Source organism: Balaenoptera physalus (genome assembly GCF_965194825.1).
Source record: "Balaenoptera physalus genome assembly, chromosome: 15".
Taxonomy (NCBI): Eukaryota; Metazoa; Chordata; class Mammalia; order Artiodactyla; family Balaenopteridae; genus Balaenoptera; species Balaenoptera physalus.
Window position 1 is genome coordinate 92,141,550 of NC_138894.1, and position 25,253 is coordinate 92,166,802.

Genomic DNA, 25,253 nt, shown 5'->3' on the forward strand with positions numbered 1-25,253 from the left:
AGAAACAAAAAGGATGGGAAAAGCAAACCCTAATATTGAATACAAACAGAAAGAAATGATCCTAATGGTACATGAAATTGAAAATATAACCACACAGAAAAAAATTAATTCAAACACCTTTGAACTCAGCTCTCTGATTCTTTATTCTTAGTGTAATATACTGAAGACAAAATTAACTGCAAAGAAATCTTGAGCTTAGTAGGTTTGTTGTTGATAATAGTATTGGTATTATACTCCTGAAATCCTTTTGAATGTATCATAGGATAGAGTAAAAAATGAATTAATAGATATTTTTGGAAGCTGGTGTTTTCCCTATGGGAGAAGGGAGATACAAATATTGAATGGAAGAAATTAGGAAGAGCACTATGGTAGTAGACTGGATTTGGAGATATTAAATGTTAACTCATAATTTAAAATGAGGTTTCCTCTAGTTTTGCCCACCAAAAGGGAGCAAAAATACCCCCAAATTGTGAGCACATCTGGTGCCTAGATCTTGGTTTCTGACTGGGACTCCTTGGAGAAATGGCTAATTCCAGGTCTAAGGCAGGGAAAGCTCAAGGGGAGCCTGCATTGTAATGTGCCAGAAATCAAGGAAGGAACTGTTCAAAGACAGTGAGGTCTGCACAGAAGGGCACAGGACTTAGCTTGAAGGAGCACCTTTCAAACTTGGGCCCATTTGAGAATCACAAAGAAAAATGATGGTAATTGATTATAACATATCAACAAAAGAAATCCAATGAGTCCATAGTAATACTTAGAAGAGAGGAAAAAGGAATAATTCTTTGTTTTAGGAGAATGCCAGCAGATAAGTGTAGAAGGAATGAATGAAATAGAAAAATTATCATTTTTTTAAATCCCCAGTATGATAATTGATTCAAGCAAGGATCATCGGTGGTTGCAGAAACCACTGGAGGAAAGTTGTTGGGGAACAGGAGGCGCACATGGTCTCAAAATATCACTCCCCAGGTTACATATAATTACAGAGAAGACATGCCCTTGCAGTGGAGAGATCTAGCTGTCACCACATTTTTAATCAAATAGTCAAGCCTGACATCATTAATGGGATGCATAGCATCATATGCCACTAGATAAAATGCGGTAGAAGGTACCACATCACCTTTCTGGTACAGTTGCCAGCTGTGTTGTACTATGATTCTAATTCTGAGGAAGCAGCCAGATGAATCCGGAATGTGGAACATTCTACAAGACAACTGGCTTGAATTCCATATTGGTGACTGGGGGAGACTGAAGAGATAGATCCCACAGCGAAAATGCAGTGTGTGAGCTGTGATAGGGATCTGTATCAGAAGAAAAGCAGGGCACTGAAGGGCATTTGGTGGGCAACTGGGGAGTAAGAATTTTTGAATTAATGTTAATTTCCTTAGGCATGGTAAGGGTATTCGGGGGAGGTTCATGCTGAAGTATTTAGGTGTGAAATACACTTTCAGATGGTTTGGCAAAAGGAAGGTGCATGTATGTGTGTGTAGATGTGCATATGTCTGTAAGTATACCTATGTATATATTATGTGGTTGTGTATACATGTACATATATAAGGGGAGGAGGGCGACAGCAGGTGTATCGAGACATTATGTTGACAGTTTGTGAATCTAGGTGAGGTGTGTTTGGGAGTTGGTTGTCCTGTTCTTTCAGCTTTTCTGTGAGTTAAAAAGAAATTTTAAAGCAGTGGAAAAGCACAGTAAATGATTAAAATATGATTTCAGCAAATAAAAAGAGAGGAGGGATACAAATATGAAGTACCTGGTTCTTATTAAGAAATTTTCCTCTTCCCATTCCTTTTGTTCTCCATAGTGATTGTTCAGTAAATATTTGTTGCTTTGTTAAGATTTTTACTTAAGGACATAGTTTACATTAAATGAATCTAAGAACTGTATTCCTTAGTGCACTTATGTGATTTTAGTAACCTTTACACACATGCCACGTGTAATTGAAAATCATTATGTATATATACATAGCTCTATGGAAAGCTTTAAAAAAAAAAACCTACCATTTTGTTTCATGGTGGCAGGATGAATCACAAACCATGCTTTATTGATGGATTGATTCTATTGTTAGAATCAGCTGGTACCTCTAAAAGGCATGGAGCAAGTGGATGCAGACGGTGCAGTGTTCATTAGTATTTTAAGACCTGCAATCCACAAATGCCAAGAAGTCAAGTTAGCCAGTTCTGATCCTGCAGGAAGTAAGATGGACAGTCCATCAATGAGGTCAAGTATGATTAGAATCTGCAACTCTTGGGTTAATGAGCTATTCAGGTGAAAAATCATATATATTTAAAAAATTTTTTTAAAATGCACAGTGTCTAATTTCTTTGCAGAAAATTTATCTTATTTCTTCTGCATGTTGTCAAACTATATAGAAAATATTGAGCATGTTTTTATGAAAATGAGCTTTTAACTTATCATTGGCAGTAATTTAAATTAGAAAGTCATGGTTTTGTAGTTTTCTAGTTACTTTTTTGCTGAGATGGTCGCTGGAAGACAAAAGATATAAAAAGGATGAAGAGTATTTCAGTCTCATTTTAGTTATTATCATTTGAATAAAACATATCTTCCTGAAATCTTGTCTCTTTTCTTAAAGAAACCAAGATGAATAGGTGTGAGACCTAAATGGCTTTCCTTGATTTTTGTTTATCCATTCTAGCTAGTTTTCTTCATTTAATGTGTATTTAGTGTGAGTTCTTACTATGGGTCAGGGCTTAGATTGTTGTCCTTTGTGCTTTCATGCGTTCCAGGGGCTGGCTGAGGAGGTGGGGTACATAGAGAGACAACTATACAAAGCATCTTAGGCCCTTGAGCAACTTACACACATATCTACACACACATACATACACTTTCCTTTTGCCAAACCATCCAAAAGTGTATCTCACACCTAAATACTTCAGCATGAATCTCCCCCAAACAGCATTACCACACACACACACACACACACACACACCCTTTTTTTTCCCTAGACCATTAGAGGGTGTATTACATACAACATATCTTTTGTCCCCAAATACTCAAGTGTTGAGGAACTTATATTCTGATTGAAGGTAAAACATACATATTTGAAACAACTGGAGGAAAGTAAAAATGTGATGGCTCAAACAGCCAATTAACAGGTTTTTATCAATATCAGGCTAAAACATTGCCTTCTGGATGATAGAAAACTTTTCAGGCTAAAACTACTGTTATTTGCTAATAGGCAGTTACTTGACCTTTTAAAACTTTCACCCTAATTTCCAGCATTTGAGCCTCAAGCTTATATGACTTCCTAATATTCAAGGAAACTTTCAAAAATTTATATTTTTAATTAATTAAAATATATCTTACAGACAAAAGAGAATGTATCACCTGTAGTTTAAAGATAATAGTAATTTTTCACCCTGTTCATTAATATATCAGTAGAACATTTGTCAAAGAAATGCTTTTGGGGGGGTATTTTTAATCATATAATAAAAATAGCTTGGAGTAAATTTTTGTAGGGGGAATATTTTATTTTGTTCAAATAAATATAGACTGTTATATATTAGAGGTATAATGAGGTAATGGGAACTTTGTTTTGCCATTAAGTTAATCTCTTATTTTGGACTTCAGCTCTTGGTGGGCCTGCCATCCATGAATGGGCTGGATTCAGGGTGATTTTGAGATGCCTTTTTTTTTTAAAGAAATAATTGTGTCCTATATGCCTGTAAATACTTACAAAGACTGCTTTGTAGCTAGTCTAAGGAAGAGAAAAAAGACAATGTAGTAAGAATCTGAGAATTCATTAAGGAATTGACAAAGTAATTTAAGATGATTTCTTAATGAAAAACTATAGGAAGCCAATTTGATCAACATATTGAAAAATCGTATATTGGAATATGTTAGAATAACTTAGATGACTGTTTCTAGCTAACCATAGTTGAGTTCTTTGATGCTATTGCTTGTCATTTGAATAATAAAAAGTGTTATTTACAACAGACAAAAAGCAGCAGTATATAATTGATATTCATTTATTTTATTAAAGAAATCTGATTTGGTGAAAACAATCAGAAAATAGTATTTTTAACACTAGTAGTAAAATTTTTTTAATCCATAAAAAGCCTCATTTATTTTTATAGCAATTTGATGACACATCTGCTTGCTTTATTCAGCTGAAAAAGAAAATGTTGGTTCTTGGTGTTTGGTAAAATTGCTTTGTTAAATTATTTTCTAAATTGTTCAACTTTTAACAAATGACATTTGATACTAACACTGGAAAGCAATTTCAGCTAATTAAGTAGATCCCTCTGTAAACCATTGGAACATTAAGATGACATACTGTTCATTCAAGATTATTTTAATTGGTACAATTATTGTAATTTTCTGGCAATTATGTGTTGAGCTAAAAGCTTTTGTCTAGATCATTTGAGGGTTTTTTTTGTTAACATACATTTAGTAAGAAGAAAGGGAGTAAAATAAAAACTGTAGATAAAGATTTTCTGTCTACTTTTATTACAGAGTTTTAGACACCATTGAGATATTTTAGTATAAAACTTTATTTCTGATATTTTTCAGTAAGCATTTTAAGCAATGATAGAGGTTTTTAAAAGATCAATTTAAATAGTTTTCATGAAGATAATGTTTCAAATTCCTGTTTTGACACTGCTCAACCAACCTTTTACTTAGGATGATGTGGTCAGAATTAGTTTTGTGATAAGGATAATGCCTTACCAAACAATACTTTGTTTTGGTCCTTTATTTTGATTTTTTTAAAACAATTTAATAAGTTTTGAGAGAACCTCAGAATCTTAGCCATTTTCTTTTCGCGGAAATATCTACTACTTGCTGACTAGACACTACAGACATCAAGTTTGTAACATTTATCCTAAATTCAGTATCTTTAAATTATTCAAGTAGCAGTATTTCTGTACTTAGGACGTTTTTCGTAATAAAACATCATATTGTCTGATATTCCTTCCTGATATTCAGCCGAAGTTTTCATAAGCTTATTAGTTTTATCACTTCTAGTTATCTCATGCCTCTGTTTAGCTCTCACTAACCGCCTTCCTCTTTCCTGGAAGTTCTGGGTGATTACTGATACCCTTCCTACCCCATTATGTGGCCCAGATTATGCACAGGCTTGTTTCTTTTGCATGTGGACTTAAGTTATGAATTTGAATAGCATAAAAAAAATTGGACAGTAGTTAGTTTAGATTTGTGAAGAAGTCTTATCTCCTTTGTAGTACAAAGTACATTCTTTGTACTGATGATTTTTTCTTAATTTAGGTTTTGAGATACTATAAATATTTATTCCCGATACTGTTTTATTTATGCTCTTCTAGTGTTTTTTATATATAGTTGAGAATCTTAATGAAATTCTATCTTCTTGATATGATGTGACTTCTCTGTAGGTGTTGGTGTTGTCATCATTCCACCATTATTAAATTACTGTCTTGTGTATAATTATTATTTCCATTTTTTCCTCCAAAACACTCTTGCCCTTAATGTATATATAATGTAAATACTTTATTCAGGGGCTCAATACTTTATCAATATCTTTATCTTTAAAAAAAAAACAAACCTGATCGAATTCTTTGCAAAATCATGAATAATTCTCCATATAGGAAAGGAAACTAAGCAGGTTTGTGCTGAAAAAAATAAAATATAATCTAAAATAGAAATCATATTTTAACTGGATAAAATAAATAACAGTATATTTGCCAGGTTTAATGTGAAGATTGAGTCTTCAAACCATGAACAAAGATGCCATAAACAGATGTAATGTTGACAGTTAAACATGCATTTCTTATTATGCATTGTTTATTTTTATTCATTGTCTTTGTGGAAATTGATTGGAAAATTCAGTTTCCTAAAGATAAATAAAGGTGAAGGGCAGAATTTTTTAGTTTACTTCGATATACCTGCAAATCATGCCTACTTTCGTTGTTCGGAGAAAAAAAATGAAGCATGAAAACTAGACATGTTTGACTGTTTTTTGAGTTTATCTATTTATATATTTTGCTACTTCTTTGTTCTATTGTTGCTACCAGACTCACAGCAACATCCAAAGGTATGAGAGGAATTAATGGGAGAAAGCTTAGAATTCATTCATTTATTCAGAAAATAGTTATTGAGCACCCATTATGGACCAGGCACCATTGTAGGAGCCTGGATGTGTCCATGACCAATACAGACACAGATGCCTAAGCTGAGGAGCTTATTACTCTGGCAGGGAGGTATGAGTGACAAACAGTCTCTGTAACACATACCTCTACAGCATGTTAAAAGGTGACAAGTGCTATGGAAAAAATAAAAAGCAGAGCTAGGGGGAGGAGGAGTGGTGCAGGGTCCACACTGCTCAAGAGGCTCAGGGTAGGCCTCCTTGAGGAGAGAAATATTGACCAAAGACTTGAAGGAGGAGAGAGAGAATTAGCCAAGTAGGTATCTAGGGAAAGCATTTCTAGGCAGAGGGAACAGTATGGACAAAGGGCCTAAGGCCAGAGAGTGCCTGGGATGTTTGGGGAACAGCAACAACAAGGGATCTGGTGTGGCTGGAGGGAATTCTGTCGGGGGAAGCGGGGGAGATGAGGTCAGGGAGGTCGGGGTGCGGGTCACCGACAGCTTTTAGGAGGACCATTGTAAGGACTTTGGCTTTTACTCTGAGTAAAATGGAGATCCACTGCAGGGTCTTGAAAAAATTGTACACACACCCGGAACGCTCTAAGGTGCCTGTTATTTGGTCATATCAGTATAACTTGGAACAGACTTAGGGAACCCTGTTGACCTAAGGGAGTGTATTTTCAGAATCCTGTGCTGGGAAGAAGATAACAGTGAAACTGGGTAGAAAAATTAGGGTAAATGGAAAGTTGTGGAGAAAGTAGGTGGCAGTCGCACAGTAAAGATGAAATGAGTGGTAGAGAATGGTCCATGGTGGCACTCCATGAATATGAGAAAGCTGAGAAATGAATAACATCATCTATAGTCTTGTTGCAGTGTCCTGATAGAAAACTCATTAGTTACTCTAAACATCTGCAAGAATTTATATGACTTCCCTGCCAGTTTCTCCTGCTGTAATAGTTTCGTGTTTCTTAAGATCATTTTATTCTTTATTTTCTAATAAAACGATGGATTTATAAGCCTGCTTTTTGGGTCAGTGTTTTCACCTGCCTCTTTCCTTTGGAGTTGCCAACTGTATGTCCTGTCCCGCCCCGCTACCCTTCACATCTAAACCCCTGCTTGAGAGTGGATGAAAGGTGCTGCCTGTTGCATTGAAAACTGATAGGTGTACAGAGCACCTTGCTTGTAGAGTAGTATTGAATTTGATGTATGAGTAGTGTAAGATGGAAATGGTGGTCATTTCAATATCAAATTGGGTTCTAAGGATAACGAGAAATAGTTGGTCAAAATTCTAAATACAGGAATCAGGTTTATCTGGAGCTCCAAACAATCTTAGCATGGATTTCCAGCCCCTTCTCATGCCTTCTCCCTCTTGCCTTTTACCTTTCCACCTGTATTTCTCTCTGGCCCCTCCTCCCCTCTCCCGCCTTATTCTGGTCTCACCTTAAATGTCACTACCTCAGGAAGCCTTTTGTATCCAGGCATATCCCAGTCTCCAAGATTTTATTAGATGTGTTCATTATAGACTGCTATGTTACTTCATGATACTTCCCATAGTTACCTTTTATAAATATTTGCATTGCTGTTTCTTTAATATTTGTTTCCTGAACTAGACTGTTAACTCCACGAAATGTAACTTCCTTAAACCTTTCTGAATTCCTTGTTTCTAGACATTCTTGGCATAGAGTAGGCAGTAGTGGGTATTTCTGAAAGAATAAAGAAATATGATGATGACATTTGCATTGAGGAAAGCATGGATTTGGGGAGGCTGGTAAATGAGAAGCCACATTTTATCTTGAAAAAAATAACTGTCCATACAGATGTGTCCTTCTCTGGTTCTAAACCTGGGTAAACATTTTCCTTTGTCATTAATACCAGTAGATCCCTGGGCAAGGCACATAGAAGGTTCTCAGAACACAAAGGTTAAATGGTGACTACATATTTCAGCTGACACCTAGTAGATTCTGCCTTTTGTCGGGTGATAGTAAAATCAAAGCAATGTTTTCATAGGCATTTCCCTGTAACGGTGAGTTCAGCTGCATTTGGAATTTTTCTTACATTCGTAATGGTTTTATGAATGCCCCGGTTTGGTGTTGCTTCCAATGGGCACACTTTTAGACAGGTTCCTCCCACTTCTTCAGTTTCTATTTACAGGCTGTTGTCAGTATTGTTTAAAAAGGCCCTTTGACTTAGCTGGACTCCGTTTTTGTTATGCTAAACATTTTGATTGTGTTCATTCATTAACCGAATGTTTATAGAGTTTATTACCTGCCGGCACATGCTAATAAAAGCAGTAACTAGTATTACTTGAGCCCTCAATATATGCCACACATTGGATTTGCCTAGATTATTTCATTTGATACTCGTAACTCTGGGAGGCAGAGAGAGTGGGCATTACCTAAGGTCACACGGCCGTAGCTGTTGGAGCTTCCCCAGCCCATTTCTGGAAGCCAGGAGGCTGTCTGTGACTACAGAGCTAGGCAGTGGGTCTGAGATATTAGAAATGCAGAACTGAACTAATTTTATTATTTCCAGATATAATTTATTCATTTTCAAGTGAATATTTAGAATCATTTATTGTGTATCAATGGGAATGTTATAGCAAATCCACATTTTTTTAGAGGATGGAATTTATCTTTTCCATTAAAAAAATGCAAGCTTCTTACCAACTTATGTAAAACCCCAAATCAGTGCTTCATTCAGTTCTGATTGTGTCTACTAACTGCAGTAGGTTTTGTACGGAAAACTGAAAAAAAAAAAAAAGCAGTTGTGATATTTAGCACTTAAACAGCTGGTACATCTGTGTGTTTAAGCCTTTATACCATTTTTATGTACGCTAAGTGTCTGTAGTTTTTTTCTTGATAGCGTTTTCAATAGCTTTTCTTTTGTTTTCAATAGGATAAAATTGACTTTTTAAATATTTTCTCATTTAAGCTCATAATGCCATTTTCAGTATTTTATACTAATATAGAACAAAGAAGGAATTTTAAATGTTTCAAAGTTGTGTGTTTCTAGCTTTAACATGAAAAACTAAAATATATTAACTAAGACTATTTGAAAACAGTATTAAAAAATCAGTTTTTCTAAAATATGTTTTAATATGTAAAATAAAAAATATCATTACCTATGTAGGTTTATAGTTTATTTTATAATACAGTAAGAATATTATGCATATTTACATTAAAAAACAAATAAGATTTTTGAAGGATTCAAATTTGTCAAAAAAATTAAATATACCATTAGAGATCAGGTAGATATCAGTATTTTCCCTGAAATTGTTTTTTTTCAACAGAGGTTTGTGATTTCAGAATTTCAAATCAAAATACTTTTAAGACTCTTCAAAATTTGAGAATAAGCAAAAGTAATGTATAATAAAAATGCCAGCTAATTGAAGTGCTAAGGTAATGGTGAAATGCTTATGTAAAACCACGAGGCACATGACCTCTGTTTGCAATGTCCAAAAAGTCCACGAGGGGGGAGTATTTCACCAGAAACATTGTTAGCACGGTCGGCCAAGAAATAAGAGTGAATGCGTTTTGCTTTCCCTTTTCCATGGCAAAAAAACAAGAAAAACACCGAGTTTAATGAACATTTTAAACTGTCTAAGGTTCAACTTTCATTCCTATTATTTAAAGAATGGCTTCACAGGACTTTTGTGAGCACTGAGAATCATGATCGTAAACAAATGAATGGTTATCTGATCGTATGGTATAGTTTTTATTAAGTTTAGTGTAGTATTTTTTTTTCCTAAAATTCTTTTAAAGTTACTATTGGGCAAAGGGATATGAAGAACAAGGAGTTTTTTTAAATTGATCTGCTTACAAATTTATATTTATATATTAAAATACTAAATCCTAAACATTGTAGATCTTGGGTTCCTTGCTGATTAAACGTTAAACCTTTAAGATAACTCGTATAATAAAAGTTTTGCTTTAATCTTGGGCATATTTATAGGCAGACTCTGAGTTCAGAGCCTCCATCCCCTGCTTGTTATTCAGAGTTTTACTGCAAAACATTTGCGCCCTGTATATGATTAGTGTAACACTTTTTAAGATTTCTTAAAGGAAACAATAACATGAACATCTCTTATTGCTTGCTAGCACCTCACGATGTTATTAGTGTTCCTCAAACAACTATGAAAACTGGATCTTATTTACTTTTGTCAGAATATTTTAAAATGTCATATCATCATATAAACTCTTGATATAAAAACTAGGGCTTTGCTTTTTTAATGAGAGATAACTATTTTCATATTGTCTGTTGTGAAATGTTTTGCCTCTCTTATCCTCTTTACTGAAGTTTTCTCTGTTACCTTAGCTTGAAATTACTGTTTTGTCATCTGAATTGCTATCATCTGACCACCTGCATGGGAATAATGGGGTAGGCATCATGCTATAGCACATGGTTTTTCAGGCTTTTTCCCCCCTGGTGGAAACCTTGTTGCAAATTCAATCTTACGTAGAAACCCAATAAATAAAGCAGAATGAATATAAATTAATTGATTCAAATTATAACACTTCCTGATAAATTCAGTTAGGAAGATGAGCTGTTCTGAAGAATATTAAAATTAGAACGTGTGGTTGATTGTTGCAGTCCGATGTTGGATCAAGCATCTGTTTGTTTCTATACTTAGTTTTGGTAATGTAATATCAAGAAAATTCTAAATCATGAGTAGATGCAAATGTTAACCAACTTTTAAACTTGCTTTGCAATGATGGGATATTTTCAATTAATCTGATTCAGAAACTTGAAAGTTTAATTGGGGATTTTGTTTCTTAGGTGAATCACTAATATAATTTTACAGTTGCTCACATTTTTTTTTTAATAGTCGAAGTGTTGGGTGCTGCTTCTGTGACTAGGTCCTGTCACCCGGGTCATGTCATGAATTATTACTGAGATTTTCTAACTAGCTTTGGCACTCTGTGCTCAGGCACGTAGGGTGGAGTAGTGTACTTGCTTGCATAATTTTAACGGAAAAGTGCTGGTCTGGATTTTAAAACAATGAAGGAATTTGAATATATACATGAAGATGGAGGAGAAACTTTATTTCAAAGTCTGCAAAAAAATTGAAACAAAAAACCAGGATAACTTGCTAACACAGGCTTATATGTTGGTCTTCTTCAGTGTGTTAAAATTTAATGTGTAACAGCATTCTATTTTATTATATTTTAAGGAGTTAAAAACAGGTAAATCATTAATTTAAGAATCGTGAGCCATGTCTGTGGCACTCGGTTTGAACCAGCGCAGGGAGCAGGGTACGGGGTTGTGAATCTGGCAGACGCAGGCTCCAGCTCTCTGCCCCTTGCAGCCGGGCCATGTCAGGCCAGTTGCTTCTCCTCTCCTCTCCTGAGGAGCCTCAGGTTCCTCATTTTAAAAACTGAAATAACACCTCATGGAACGTTGGGAAATTAGATAAACCAGATAAAACATCTGGCTCAAAGAATGGCAAGCAGTAGGTATTCAACAAATACTGGTGTTTAAAAAAATTTTCCTTTCAATTCTTTACAACATTTAGATATCCTTTCTATTAGATTTTATATAAGAAAGGGATACCTCACTCAGAACATTTTACATAATACACATGAATGAAGGCAGTGCCTTACCAGTATTATAGTTGAGCCTAAGCAGATACTTTCTTAGTTACTTCTTTGGGCTTTCATGTTTTACCTTCCCTGTTGATCCTTTCTCATCCCTGTAGTTACCAAAATTACAATCTTACAGCCAGTAAAATTATGCTCACGTGTCTCGTGTTTGCACCACAAATCAAGGGAGCTCGGACGTGGAAGGGACATCTGTGCGTAGGCCAGAGCTTTCCTTCATCACTTTGAGAGGAAGAACATCTCCCCACATGGCAGGGGCGTGGGAAGCATCTGGAGGGCCATAGATAGGGTTTTAGAAATCTGCCTCAGCCCCTTTGAAATAAGGAAGCTGGAGTCTAGAGAGTTAAATGACTTGTCCCAGATCACACACAGTTAACAAGTGACCCAGCCTTTAAATACATTTTTATGCCTTAAAAAAGTCTCATTGCTTTTAATTTTAATTGTCAAACATTACAGCCTTATTCTAAGGAATCTGAGATCATCAAGTCTGGATCTAAGGAAAGTCATTGCAGTAAACACTCTGCTTTTTGTTTCAGAATACAGCTAAGTTGCATTTCATGCAGGCATTGTATTCCTAGAAATCACTGCCTTTATTAAAACTGAATTTAATGGGAAGCATCTAACATTTAAATATGCAGTAAGTTTATATAACAGCTTCAGAGGGGGATTTTTGTCCCTCTCAGACTTTGATTATACTACATTTGTTTCCTAGTCAATTGAACAACCTCATTTCTCTTTGAGTGTAAATGCCTTTGTGTCAAAATGATTCAGCGCCTTTTTTTTTTTTTTTTTAAACAAGAATGAGATTTTTGTGGTCATAAAATTTTCCTCCTATTACTTCTACCACCAAAGTTACACCTTGTGCTACCCAGGTGAAGCTCAGCTGAAGCCCAGCTACAGATATACAAATTGTGTGTCTTAATGGTAGTCTACTGAGTTTGCATATTGAACACTCTTTTATCCATTAAATTACAGGCCTACATGTTTCCTCCATTAGTGAAAAAAAAGTAATCTTGGGCCCTCACATTTTTGCCAAATAGATCTCCTTGGAAATGAACACCCTCAATGGGAAATAGTTTTTTAAAAATGTAGAGTAAGCTCTTCTAGTAAGTAAAAGAGTAACATTGTTTAGCTCTGCCAGTGATCCCTGTGGCAACCTGGACAAGTATTTTTATGGTTTGCAGTAGTTACCAACCCTAATTAGATCACCCTTGAGCATACAAGTCACACATATCAAATATCAGACATCAGAAACAAACGAGCAAGCCTGAAGGTTGGCATGATTACATACCCAGTGTGCCACAGGTGCAAGTGCTTTGTTTGTTGTTTCCTAGTGTGCTTACTGAATAGGATGCCTATAAAATGCAACATTACTTTTGTGACTTTAAGGAGTGAGCAAACCTGACAATGTGCACACTGTTGTCTTGAAAATCAGCTCTGACCGCCACGTGGAGATGCCTCTTTGTTTTCTCTGCAACAAGTTCTTTGCTCCATTGAATGTTGCTTTGCACTCAGCACACCCTTCTGCATGTGGACAGTTTTAGCTTTTAATTACTTTAGTAACAGAAGTAATAAAGTAATTCTGTTACTTTAGCTATAGCAAGGAAAGTGTCTATTTTTCTGACCCCCTATGCTAACATTCTCTCCAACACAATATGAAAGGTGACACGTGGAATCATTTTCAAGGTACTTTTTTCATTTTTTGGCTGGGCCATGCGGATCTTAGTTCCCCTGACCAGTGATTGAACCCATGCCCTCAGCAGTGAAAGCACAGAGTCTTAACCACTGGACCACCAGGGAATTCCTTCAGGTACTTTTTAGGGGTGATTAAAACTTACGGGATGCAGCAAAGGCAGCACACAGGAAAATTTATAGCTATAAATACTTATATTTAAAAAGGAGAAAAATCTTGTATTAATAGCCTAACTTTAACCTTGAGAAACTAGAAAAAGAGGAGCAAATTTTACAGATTTCAAATCTAGCAAAAGGAAGGAAATAATAATGATTAGAGTAGAAATAAATAGAGAATAAAATAACAGTAGTGAGAATTGATGAAACCAAAGCTCTTTGCAAAGATCAACAAAATTGACAAACCTTTCACTAGATTGACAGAAGAAAAAAAACAGAATTAACTAAAATCAGAAATATGGATGTTACCACCCACCTTACAAAAATAAAAAGGATTGCAGACTACTCAATAGATACACAAAAGGCATCTGACAAAATGCAACACCCTTTCGTGATAAACTGTTAGAAAACTAGGAGTAGAAGGGAACTTACTTAATGTGGTAAAGGGCATTTATGGAAAAACGCACTGCTAACATTCTCGATGGTGAAAGATTGCAGGCTTCCCCCCTAAAGACAGGAACAAGATAAGGATGCCTGATGCTGTGGGCTGAATGTGTCCCCTGCAAAATTCATATGTTGAAAACCTACCCCCCAATGTGATGGCACTCAGAGGTGGAACTTTTGGGAGGTAAGAAGGTTTAGATGAGGTCATGAGGGCTGAGTCCTTATGATGGGATTGGTGTCCTTATAAAAAGAATCAGAGAGCTAACTGCAAATCAGAGACAGGGTTCTCATCAGAACCTGACCATGCTGGCACCCTGATCACAGACTTTCAGACTCTAAGAGCTGTGAGAAATAAATGTTGTTTAAGCCACCAGTCTATGGTATTCTGTTATAGCAGTCTGAGTTGACTAAGTCACCTGCTTTCACCACTGCTATTCAACATTATACTGGAAGTTCTAGCTAGTACAGTTAGACAAGAAATAGAAATAAGTGGATCCATTTGGAAATGAGGAAGTGAAACTATCTTTAATCGCAAATTCCATGATGCTGTATGTAGAAAATCCCAAAGAATTTCACGAGAAAGCTACTAGAGCTGATAAATTCAACGTTTCAGGGTACAGATTAACACAAAAATCAGTTGAGTTTCTATACACCTGCAGTGAACAATCTGAAAGGAAATTAAGAAAGTACTTCGATTTACTATAGTGCCTAAAAGAATAAAATATCCAGGAATAAATTTAACCAATGAGGTAAAGAATTGTACACTGAAAACTACAAAACATTGGTAAATTAAAGGAGTTCTAAATAAATGGAAAGATATCCTATGTTCATGGGTAGGAAGACTAAATATTGTCAGTATTACCCAAAGTGACCTACAGATTCAGTGCAATCCCTTTCTGAATTCCAGTAGCCTTTTTTTGCAGAAACAGAAACCTGATCCTCAAATTCATATGAAATTGCAAGAGACCCCAAATAGCCAAAACAATCTTGAAAAAGAATAAAGTTGGAGAACTCTTTCTCGATTTTAAAACTTACTACGGAAAGAGAAAAACAAATACCATATGCTAACACATATATATGGAATCTAAAAATAAATAAATAAAATGAAATATGGTTCTGAAGAACCTAGGGGCAGGACAGGAATAAAGGCGCAGAGGTAGAGAATGGACTTGAGGACACGGGGAGGGGGAAGGGTAAGGTGGGACGAAGTGAGAGAGTGGCATGGAATTATGTGTACTACCAAGTGTAAAATAGATAGCTAGTGGGAAGCAACCGCATAGCACAGGGAGATCAGCTCGGTGCTTTGTGATCACCTAGAGGGGTGGGATAGGGAGGGTGGGAGGGAGACACAAGAGGGAGGGGACATGGGGATATATGTATGTGTATAGCTGATTCACTTTGTTATAAAGCAGAAACTAACTCACCATTGTAAAGCAATTATACTCCAATAAAGATGTTAAAAAAAAACAAACTACAAAGCTAGAGTAAGCAAAACACTGTGGCACTGACATAAGGACAGACATATAAACCAGCGGAATAGAGTTGAGAGTCAGGAAATAAACCCATACATCTATGGCCAGTTAAGCTTTAATAAGGGTGCCAAGTCCATTCAGTGGGGGAAAGAATAGTCTCTACAAGAAATGGTGCTGAAACAACTAGATTTCCACATGCAAAAGAATGAAGTTGGACCCTTATTTCACACCATGTACAAAAATTAACTGAAATGGATCAGTGTACTCTTTCCCAATCACAAGGTTGTTTTTCAATATCAGAAAGGGTAATTAAAGTGAAAATTATTTTAAAAGAATAGAGTTCTTTGGGAACGATACTTCTTTGTGTAGTTTGTTCACTCTACAAATATTTATTAAGCAAAAGTCATATGACAGCATTCTGCGCTAAGCACTGGAGATACAGTGGTGAACAAAACCAAACTTGTTCTTAGCTTTAATGGAATTTACAGTGTAGTGGGGGGAGGTAGACATGAATAAAATAATTCTACTACTGAATAATGTAACATTCTAATTGTGACATGTGTATGTAAGAAAGCATATGTGCTATTATGAGGGTTTGTAATAGAGGAATGCAATGTGATTTCACGGAAGACTTCCCTGAAGCGGGGGAGCTGAGCTGAGAGACAAAGGATGAGTAGGAATTAACCTGGTTAAGACGGAAGGGGAGAGTGTGGTTAGCTCCAAAGTTGTCCAGGGTTTTTGTCCGCAGATAGTAATGGACTTAACAATGGATTTCATTTTATCTTTTGTTTCTCACCCTTTGGCTACAATGCTGAGTGGCTGTTTTCTGTGTGTTCCATCTAGCTTCCAGAATCTCCAAGTGTTCTGTGCATAGAGAGTATTTAACAAATGGATACTCACTGATAGAAAGTATTTGAGAGTCTACTGGAAATTAAATTGTTTCAAAGTAATTCAATTCTGAGGCAGTTAAAAGTTTTCCCTTTTTAAATTTTTAAAGAAAATTTATCTTAATTTTTAATCTCTTACGACTAAATAATGACATTATTGGGCAGCTACTTTTAGACAAAGTAAGGTAAATATGCCTTCATAAATTATGCTCTTAGAACCTATTTATATTTTGATTTAAAATGGAATTTTTTCTATGTAATTTAAAACCTTATTTTGAATGGAAGTGATATGAATGGCTTATGTAATTTCTGCCAAGGAATTAATAGGGACTTTCTGTAAACTGCTGTCATTTATAATCAAAATGCTTTTAACTTACATTGATGTTGGCATTAACAAGTACTGCTAGATTGGTAGCATAGAAGGAGATTGCATTTAAACTTACTGGGAGATCACTGATGCCTGAGGTTTTATAATGCCTTCTGTGGGCCATTTAACTGCTGGCAACTTTAATTCACATGATTCATAATACTGGAAATTTAAATTCACTCTTAATTGAAAAGTGAAGTTGCTTAAATTCTCTAAATACTAACCTTTGGAAAAATATCTGAAAAATAAAGGCACATATGATTTTGGTGGCCTACTGCCAAAAGATTATCATTTACATAAATATCTCTTTCAGTAGAAGAGTTTAATGTATTGAGCTCAAAAGGTTAGAATAGAGACTTCAATCTGGAAACCAGCCGCAGACTGTTGGCTTGTGAACAGCAGTATTGTTCATCGTATCGAGAACACTGTCCACATTCAAGCTTAAGCAGAGCTGGCGTTAAAATCCAGTTAATTTGTTTCATGTGACTTGTCAGCTGTGTGTTTTCATCTAAATCTTTCTAGCTTCTCTTCTTAGTCTTTTATGTTAAACTCCTGAAATAGATGAACTACCTTTTTAACTGTTTAAGCTCTGGTATTTTGGCCACTTCTGCAGATGATTCTGTGAAACCATTCTTCAAGTTTTCCATTTCATTTTAAATATATTTAATAATCAGTTTGAAAGCCAGTTTAATTTATTAAGAAGTAATCCCATTTCAGAGGGCTTTTTGTTTTGTGCACGTGTGCATGAGTCCATAAAAGGGACTTCCTGAAATTCATTAAGACAAAATTGCTATCCTTATTTTCTCACCAGCACCCTGTTCTTTTCTTGTTTGCTAATTTTGTTCTCTGGATTTTCTTTTAGATGGCTTTTAATAAGTGGCTACTAGCCAAGTAGTGGGCCTGAGTAGTCAAGTGCTAGTCCCAGAGAAATAACGTAACTATAACTAGTATTAGAGTAAGATTCCACTTCACTTTTTTGAAGGGCATGAAAATCTTACTGCTTCTCTGAAGCTAGACTCAGTATAATCTCACAGTTAATATTCTTGACTAATTGGGAATTGAGTGTTTTGAAGACATCTTCAGATTTACAGTGATTCTAAAACAGCTTTATGAGATATAATTGACATACAATAACCTGCTATATTTAAATTGTACAATTCCTGAAGTTCAAATATATACACACACACACACGCATCCCCACCAAACTGTCGCCGCCGTCAGGAGAGCAGACATATCACTTCCTAAAGTCCCCTCCCATTCCTTTGAAGTCTCTCCCTGTCGTTTCTCTTCCCCACATCCCTGACTTCACAGGGAACCTTTATCCTTTTTCTGTCACTATAGGTTGGTTTACATTTTCTAGTTTTATATAAATGAAAAAAATACAACTATGTATTCTTTATTTGCTATATTCTTTCACTCAACATAATTTACTGTGAGATTTATCCATGTTACATATATAAATAAGTCCATTCCTTTTTATTGCTAAGTAGTATTCCATTATATGGCTATACCACAAGTTATTTATCTTTTCCTTGTTAGTGGACATTTGGGTTATATCCAGATTTGTCATCTACTTCCTTGTCTTTTAAGCTCCTTCATATTTTCCATTCCTTTATCTCTCTGTGATGTATTTTTACTCACTGCCTCAGATTGGCACATGGCCTGGCATGTAGTAGGTTGAACCCTATGGAATTGTCAATATTTGACCGTTTTGACCTATAAAAATGGCAGTTTCATATAGTTCAACATAGAAGTGTTTACTAAGTATTTTTTAATGAATGTCACTTGTTTTTACATTTAAGACCTCTGCCTGATACAAAATTATTTACATATATAAATTCAACTAGGTTAAAAGTTATGCATAATAAAAAATAGACTAAGTGACACGGTAATTGATAGTTATCGTGTCTGGTTGGTAAAATGATGTGGTTTTTTCCCCCTTTCTGTTTTTCTGTACTTCTTTGCCTTATATATATGCTTATATAGTAAGCACAGATTACTTTTATAATAGAAAATAGAACCTTTTTTTAAAAAGGAAAAATCTGTGCTTTTTTTCTAGTTCATGTAATTTATTTAGAAATTATTCTTTATTTCTTCTTTTCTTTGCAAAGGCAAGAACCATGGTATTTTATAATGAGCATGGATTTTAGAGCCAGTCAGATTCTCTTAGTTGTGTGGCTTAGACAGACTGTGTAATCTGTCTGAGGCTACTGCTCACGTGTGTAAAATGGTAACTCATTTAGTCTTCACTGAGAGGTGATCATTAACATGTGACATACCTAGAATATGTTACTTTCCTTTCTCTGTTTTCCTAGCCCCAATCCTGCCTTTCATTAGGGCAATGTAATTCTGACCTCACACTTGTTACCTTAGTAATTTTGTAACTGTACCACTTGTTTTGTTCTTTTCTTTTTTTAAGAAAAATTATGAGAGCAAGGTGTATAATGTGTTATTTTTATAAATAACAAATTTTAAGTTACATGCAGAATTTGCCTAATAGTGACATTAATGACCATTTTTGTTTGTTTCTTATTTGAAGAATATCAAAGAATATTCCAACAACTAAAGATGTTGAGCCACTCCTGGAAATAGATGGAGATATAAGAAATTTTGAAGTGTTTTTGTCTTCAAGGACCCCAGTTCTTGTGGCTCGAGATGTAAAAACCTTTTTGCCATGCACTGTAAATCTAGACCCCAAACTACGGGAAATAATTGCAGGTGGGTATTAGTAATAAATTTAATTTTTCCTCTCTGAAGTACTGAAAACTTTTCCTATTTCTAACTTAGCTGTATAAGTTTCTCCTGCTCCATGAAACACCGAGAAATATTGAACCAAGCACTACACAGGAGAATTAATGAAACCGAGGACCGGCAGTCTGACATCTTTTGGGAATGCTAGGAAAATGCTGTTTGTTAAATTGACCTTTTTATGTTTCCCAGCCTACACAGCTGAACCTTCTTTGGAATCAGGTTCCTTTTAACGGTACAGTCACCACTTTAAGATGTCAGTCCATTGTAATTTTTCTGTCACCAGTCTTCTGTCTTTAATAGGGATCTCTATCCAGAGGGGTAAGAAAATCTATATCACTTTTAAAATTTTAACTGAAATCTGTGGACTAGAACTTGCGGACAGTGACATGAGGAGTTTGGAGAAACTTAAGTTGTTCTTGAGGCACCGCTGTATGCACGTGAACACACACAGAACCTTTGCTGGAATGTACTATCTTCTGTGTGGTGCAGGTGCTCCTGACCCACCTTTGCATTTTCCAGGAATTATGAAGAGAGAGCCTTATACTCCTGCATTCTTTCTTTAGATACCTGTCATAAGGCTGTTGTCAGAGGTGTATTTTGTGACTATGGAATTGTTTATTGTTCTTGTTCAGAGGTGGATGAGACCTATAGCTTGCAAACCCACAATCTTAGCTAACGTTATACTTACTACACAAGTGTGAATTATTAAAAATGAACAAAACTTTATGAGTCACAAGAACTGTTAGAATAGCACAAATACCTTGAAAAGTCAGAAAAAAATTTATAGTTCTGGTAACTGAGGAGAAGAATCCAAATGTTGGTGACTTTTCAAATGGTGAAAAAAAGCTTTTATGCAAAGTAGTTGAGTTTCTCTTGCTAAAATGTCTATGGAGTATTCAAAATTTCCTGTCTACTTCTGTAACCCAGTTGAAATCCTTGGCAAGAGTGATACAGTCATGTTTCTATCTGGTACCTAAAGGAGGAAATGGTAATTGGACTAAATACTAATGTTCTATTTTCTTTTGCCTTCTGGGGTGTTGTTTAATCTTTTAGATGTTCGGGCTGCAAGAGACCAGATTAATATCGGAGGACTTGCGTATCCCCCGCTACCTCTGCACGAAGCTCCCCCTAGACCACCGTCGGGCTACAGTCAGCCTGCGTCGGTCTGCTCTTCTTCCACCTCCTTCAATGCCCCGTTTGGAGGAGGGGTTGTGTCACCACAGCCCCATAGCAGCTATTACAGTGGTATGACGGGACCCCAGCATCCGTTCTACAACAGAGTAAGCAAGTGCTAGGAATCTTAAATTTTAAGAATTTCTTCCAGGGAAGTATTAGAAGTTTTCTGCTAATGGAGTCTGTTATTATTTTAAAACTGTACTTTAGCTTTAAAGACAAAAAGTGTTAAGTTTGAATGCAGTATGATTTTTTAAAAATCAGAAGAATTTTGAATTTTAACTGTTCTAGATCTCAATTGAGTCTGAACATTAGAGATGCTTTTTGCTTTTACTTATTATCTTAATAAGAAAGTGAACTCTACGGGGTCAGCAGAGACTATCCTATGCTTCAAAGGGATCTGTTTTTCTGTTTGTTTATAAACAAATATTCCATTTGTTGACTCTTGTATAATAATTTATATTGGCCTTTAAAACAATGATAATTTTTATAGTAGTTCAGTAAACCTGTATTTAATATGTGTTACAGCTTTTAAATGTGAGATAATAATGGGAAATACTGCTGGTAGGACTCAGGTGCTATTGCCAAATAATAGCACTGTAGCCAACTTCTAGAGTTTTATTTCAAGTTATCTTCAGTCCTGTATAATTATTTGCATAGTATAAATATGATAATTTTCTACTTCAAAAGATGAGAGCACAATTAATTATCAGCAGTATTCAGACCCTATCAAGTTTAGTAGGTCCAAGCTATCCTCATTTTAATGGTCTTAAACACTAATATTTCCTATAGGAAAATGGAGCATCTGCTCTAGTATTATACTTTCTGGAACTGTACTCTAAGATCCCTTGCAGTTTCTTTATTTTTGTTTTCTCCCTCTTTAGTCTAATTTGAGAAAACACAGGGGCTAGTATTCATAGAAGCCAAGTGCATGCCTAAATAAATTTCATATAAGCTAGGAAGATAGAGAAATTTGAATAAATGTGGCAAAGCGGGAATTCTAAAATCTAAATCTTCCAGTTTTTGAGAAATGTCAGCCATGTAAGTTATTAGGTTTACCGTTTAGAGAGGTCCTATGAATGTTATTCCATTCTTTTACTCAAATAAGGAGAAAAAGGTGGAACAATAGCATTTTATAATAGAATTTTATAATTTCATCCTTGTAAACTTTAACTGAGTGGTAGGCAGTGTGAAATGCAGGGTTTTTATTTGCCAGTCTTAAAATCTGCTCTATTTTTTCATAAAATGGTTCAATTGATAATTAGATGACAGTTGAAGTTTTGAGACCAAGAATTTTTTTTTTTTAAATATTAAATTACCATACCATCTAGGTGGAGACCGTGTGTTCACTAATTTCACATGAATGACAATGATGTGACGCTTTAATATCGTTTTATTATTTTTAAAACATTTAAAAATTTCTCATGTTTTTAGATCTAATTATTTTTTGCTCTAGTTATTTGAGGTTTTTAGTCTGAAAGTTAAAAGCAGAACAGTTTTCTTAAAATGGCAGGAGTGAAAAACGTAAGGGAAGATCATCAGTGTAATGAAAGTTCATATGTTTTAATCTTTATTTTTAGCCCATATAATCTGATAGCTCCTGTTTATATGAAGCTGGATACAAATAAATGGTGTAGTTATAGATCTCCTCTAAACAATGAATTCCCCGTTTAAAAAATATGCTTGCTTATTTAGGAGACAGAGTAAAGTCCAGGATATAGAATGTAAAGTAAACTCTAGGAATTTAGAGTAACAGTATTCCTGGAATCCATGCTTAGGAGGTTCTCATATAATTCAGACTTTCTTTGGTCTTACTTAAGGCTAATCTTTTTTTGGTAAAGAATAGTATTCTATTGAGATTCTATTTTGCTTTTTTTTTTTTTTTATGAGAGTGTGAGTTAATATTTGTAAATCACTTAGAACCTGACACATGGTAAACCCATAAAATTGTTAAATGGAAAGAGAAACTCTGGTGTCAAGTTGTAAGGTACAAAACTTTAGTTGCTTTTTAAAAAGCTTTATTAAATCAACAATATAAAAATTTAAATAATATGTCTTAAGTTTGGGTTTGATATCTTATAGAATATTAGTGAGGCATTTTTTCTTTTGTTTTGTCACTTACATTAAAAACGTGGAGTTGTATTTTATTGGTTAGTTTCGTTTGCTACATCTCATTTTGCTTTGATTTCGGTAATGGTTTTGTTACGTGTTTTCTCCATAGCCATTCTTTGCCCCTTACCTTTACACGCCAAGGTACTACCCTGGCGGCTCCCAACATCTCATCTCACGTCCATCAGTAAAAACGAATTTGCCCAGAGATCAGAGCAATGGCCTAGTAAGTATAAAAAAGCGTAACTAAAGTATTACTCTAATATGAAACATAGTCAGCATTAGAAGTTTGCTTATGTCCTTTCTGTAGTAAAAGCGCAACTTATTTTATAAGTAGTTTTAAGAAACATAAGCTGTTACTAACACAAAATGTATTTTGTTTTCATTTCTGGTAAATATCTATGAAAGGAAAATGACTTGCAGCGTCAGGAAGTAAATGATGAGTTTTTTACAACCAGAGTTTCTGGCCAATAATGTTTGTTATCAAACTTTTAAAACCTAAACCTTTACATCTGCTAATTTCTGATTTCTTTTTAAAGGACATACATATATGGTATCTGTATCTATCTATCTATATATATGCTAGCCCTATGGTATAAAAATTAGAGGACGTATTGAAAGAACATTTTGATTGAATAGCAGAAATTAAGTAGAATCAGGGAAGTATTCAAATGTACTATTAACTCTAATCCAAAACAAAATACATTTGTGCCTAAAATTTTAGGTGTTCCTGATGATAAACGTAGGTTAACAATTAAAAAGAAAAAGAAATTCCCTGTTAATATATTTTTTAAATTAGGAGGCAAAAGCTATAGAAATTAAACTGTTATTTAAATTTTAAAATATTATCATTGAAGGAAAAACATCTAATCACGGCCAGGTTTCAGTGTTATGTATTATTTTAGCATCATGTTCATTCATCGTCCTTGTCTGGCTCACCCTTCACCTTTTACCCACACTCTCGTTCTGTGTTGTTAGGAGGTTATCAAGGAGGACGCTGCCGAGGGGCCTTCTTCACCCACAGACTCCTCGCGGGTAACGGAGCAGTCTTGTGGTGTGGAACGCGAGCTTCTCCCGCTTCTGCAGCAGTAACGACTGTCTTAATCACGATGACAGCAGTTCACTAACTGTGCATCTGCAGTGTGATGGGCAGCTGCTGTAGAGTAGCTGAATACTAATAATTGTAGTTCACGGATTAATTAAAAAGCTAATGTTTAACTTTACCCTTCATTTCCTCCTGCTTTTCCCCTTTTTCAATGACATGGGATGGGGTTTTTTTTGTCGTCCAATAAGGAAGGGGTTTTTCCAGCAGTCGTCAGGAGCATTCAGTTGGTGGTATTAGTTCCTTAATGTTGGGCTTTATTTTCACATTTGCCTGTTTTTCTGAAGCCTGCCGTTGGTACCACACATGTAGAATAGGTTTGAAAATATCTCCGATCAACCTTGAGAGTGCAGAAAGGCATTATGAGCTAGACGGTATAGACCAGGAATGGGTCCTTAGTGGCTCATGCTTAACCTAGGTGCCCATGCTTGGTGTGAATTCAGTACTACTACAGCGCTACTTTTCTTTATCTGTATACAGTTGATCCTTAAACAATGCAGGGGTTAGGAGCACCAAGCCTCCTACCAGCCTAAAATCCTAGCAGTCTAAAACAGAGACTGTCACTTATAGTCAGCCCTCTTGCGGAAGTAGTTCCTCCTTATCCGTGGTTCTGCATCTCCGGATTCAACCAACCGCAGGTCGTGTAGTACTGTTGTATTTACCATTGAAAAAAATCTGCGTATAAGTGGACCCGCACAGTTCAAACCTGTGTTGTTCAAGGGTCAACAGTATTTATTAAGATAAAATTTCCAGATAAACAGAGCTAGTACAGCATGTAAAGGGAATTATTTAAAACTTTTTCCCCCCAACACTTTAGGATGGGTGTCTTTAAAAAACCAACTTTTGTAGGAAGTCTCTTTGTATATTTTTTATTCAAGGCTTTGTACTTAATAAGAAATACATTTAATGTGACGAGCCATAAAATCTTCATTCATTCTATCAATGTGGAATTTAAGACCCCAGTTTGTATCTTAAGTTCTGTTGATTTATTTGCAGAATGTTATGCCCATGTAAACATGATCAATTTAATCTAAAGAAATGTAGCATAGCAGTTAGAATGACTTTGGTGAAATATTGCATCCTGAATTTATGCATAATTTTTAACTTAAAACATACATTTGAATAGGCAGTAGTTTTTTTTAACTTTAATTTTCTTTGAGGTAATATTAGTGAAATAGGAAGAGAGCCATTTTGGTGTTTTCATTGAGGAGCTGAAGATTCTTTTTAAGGCATTAACATTTTAGCTGAAGTGTTTGAGAGACTTCAGTTATCCACGAATGGTAGACACAATAAACCATAGTAATTCCGTTTGGGTGTTGAGGGAACATGTGATCCATGGATCACTGCCACTGTGTGCACGGATGACTTTTAGTTTAGTCAGAGAGCCTTTAATACATAGTTTCGTGCATGCAGTGCACT

General features: G+C 35.3%; 1 protein-coding gene across 16 annotated transcripts in view; it reads left to right on the forward strand.

Annotated features, from left to right (window-relative positions):
- The window catches only part of KIDINS220 (kinase D interacting substrate 220), a 105,789-nt gene that overhangs the window by 54,183 nt on the left and 26,353 nt on the right, over positions 1-25,253 (forward strand). For 8 of the 16 annotated variants that reach the window (XM_082425812.1, XM_082425811.1, XM_082425809.1 and 5 more), the window contains exons 23-26: positions 19,239-19,417; positions 20,504-20,730; positions 22,845-22,958; positions 23,711-23,767. In XM_082425812.1, the coding sequence (XP_082281938.1) occupies positions 19,239-19,417; positions 20,504-20,730; positions 22,845-22,958; positions 23,711-23,767 (577 nt within the window). The remainder of the gene's footprint in view (positions 1-19,238; positions 19,418-20,503; positions 20,731-22,844; positions 22,959-23,710; positions 23,768-25,253) is intronic. The other 8 variants (XM_082425818.1, XM_082425805.1, XM_082425816.1 and 5 more) reach the window with 2 other exon arrangements.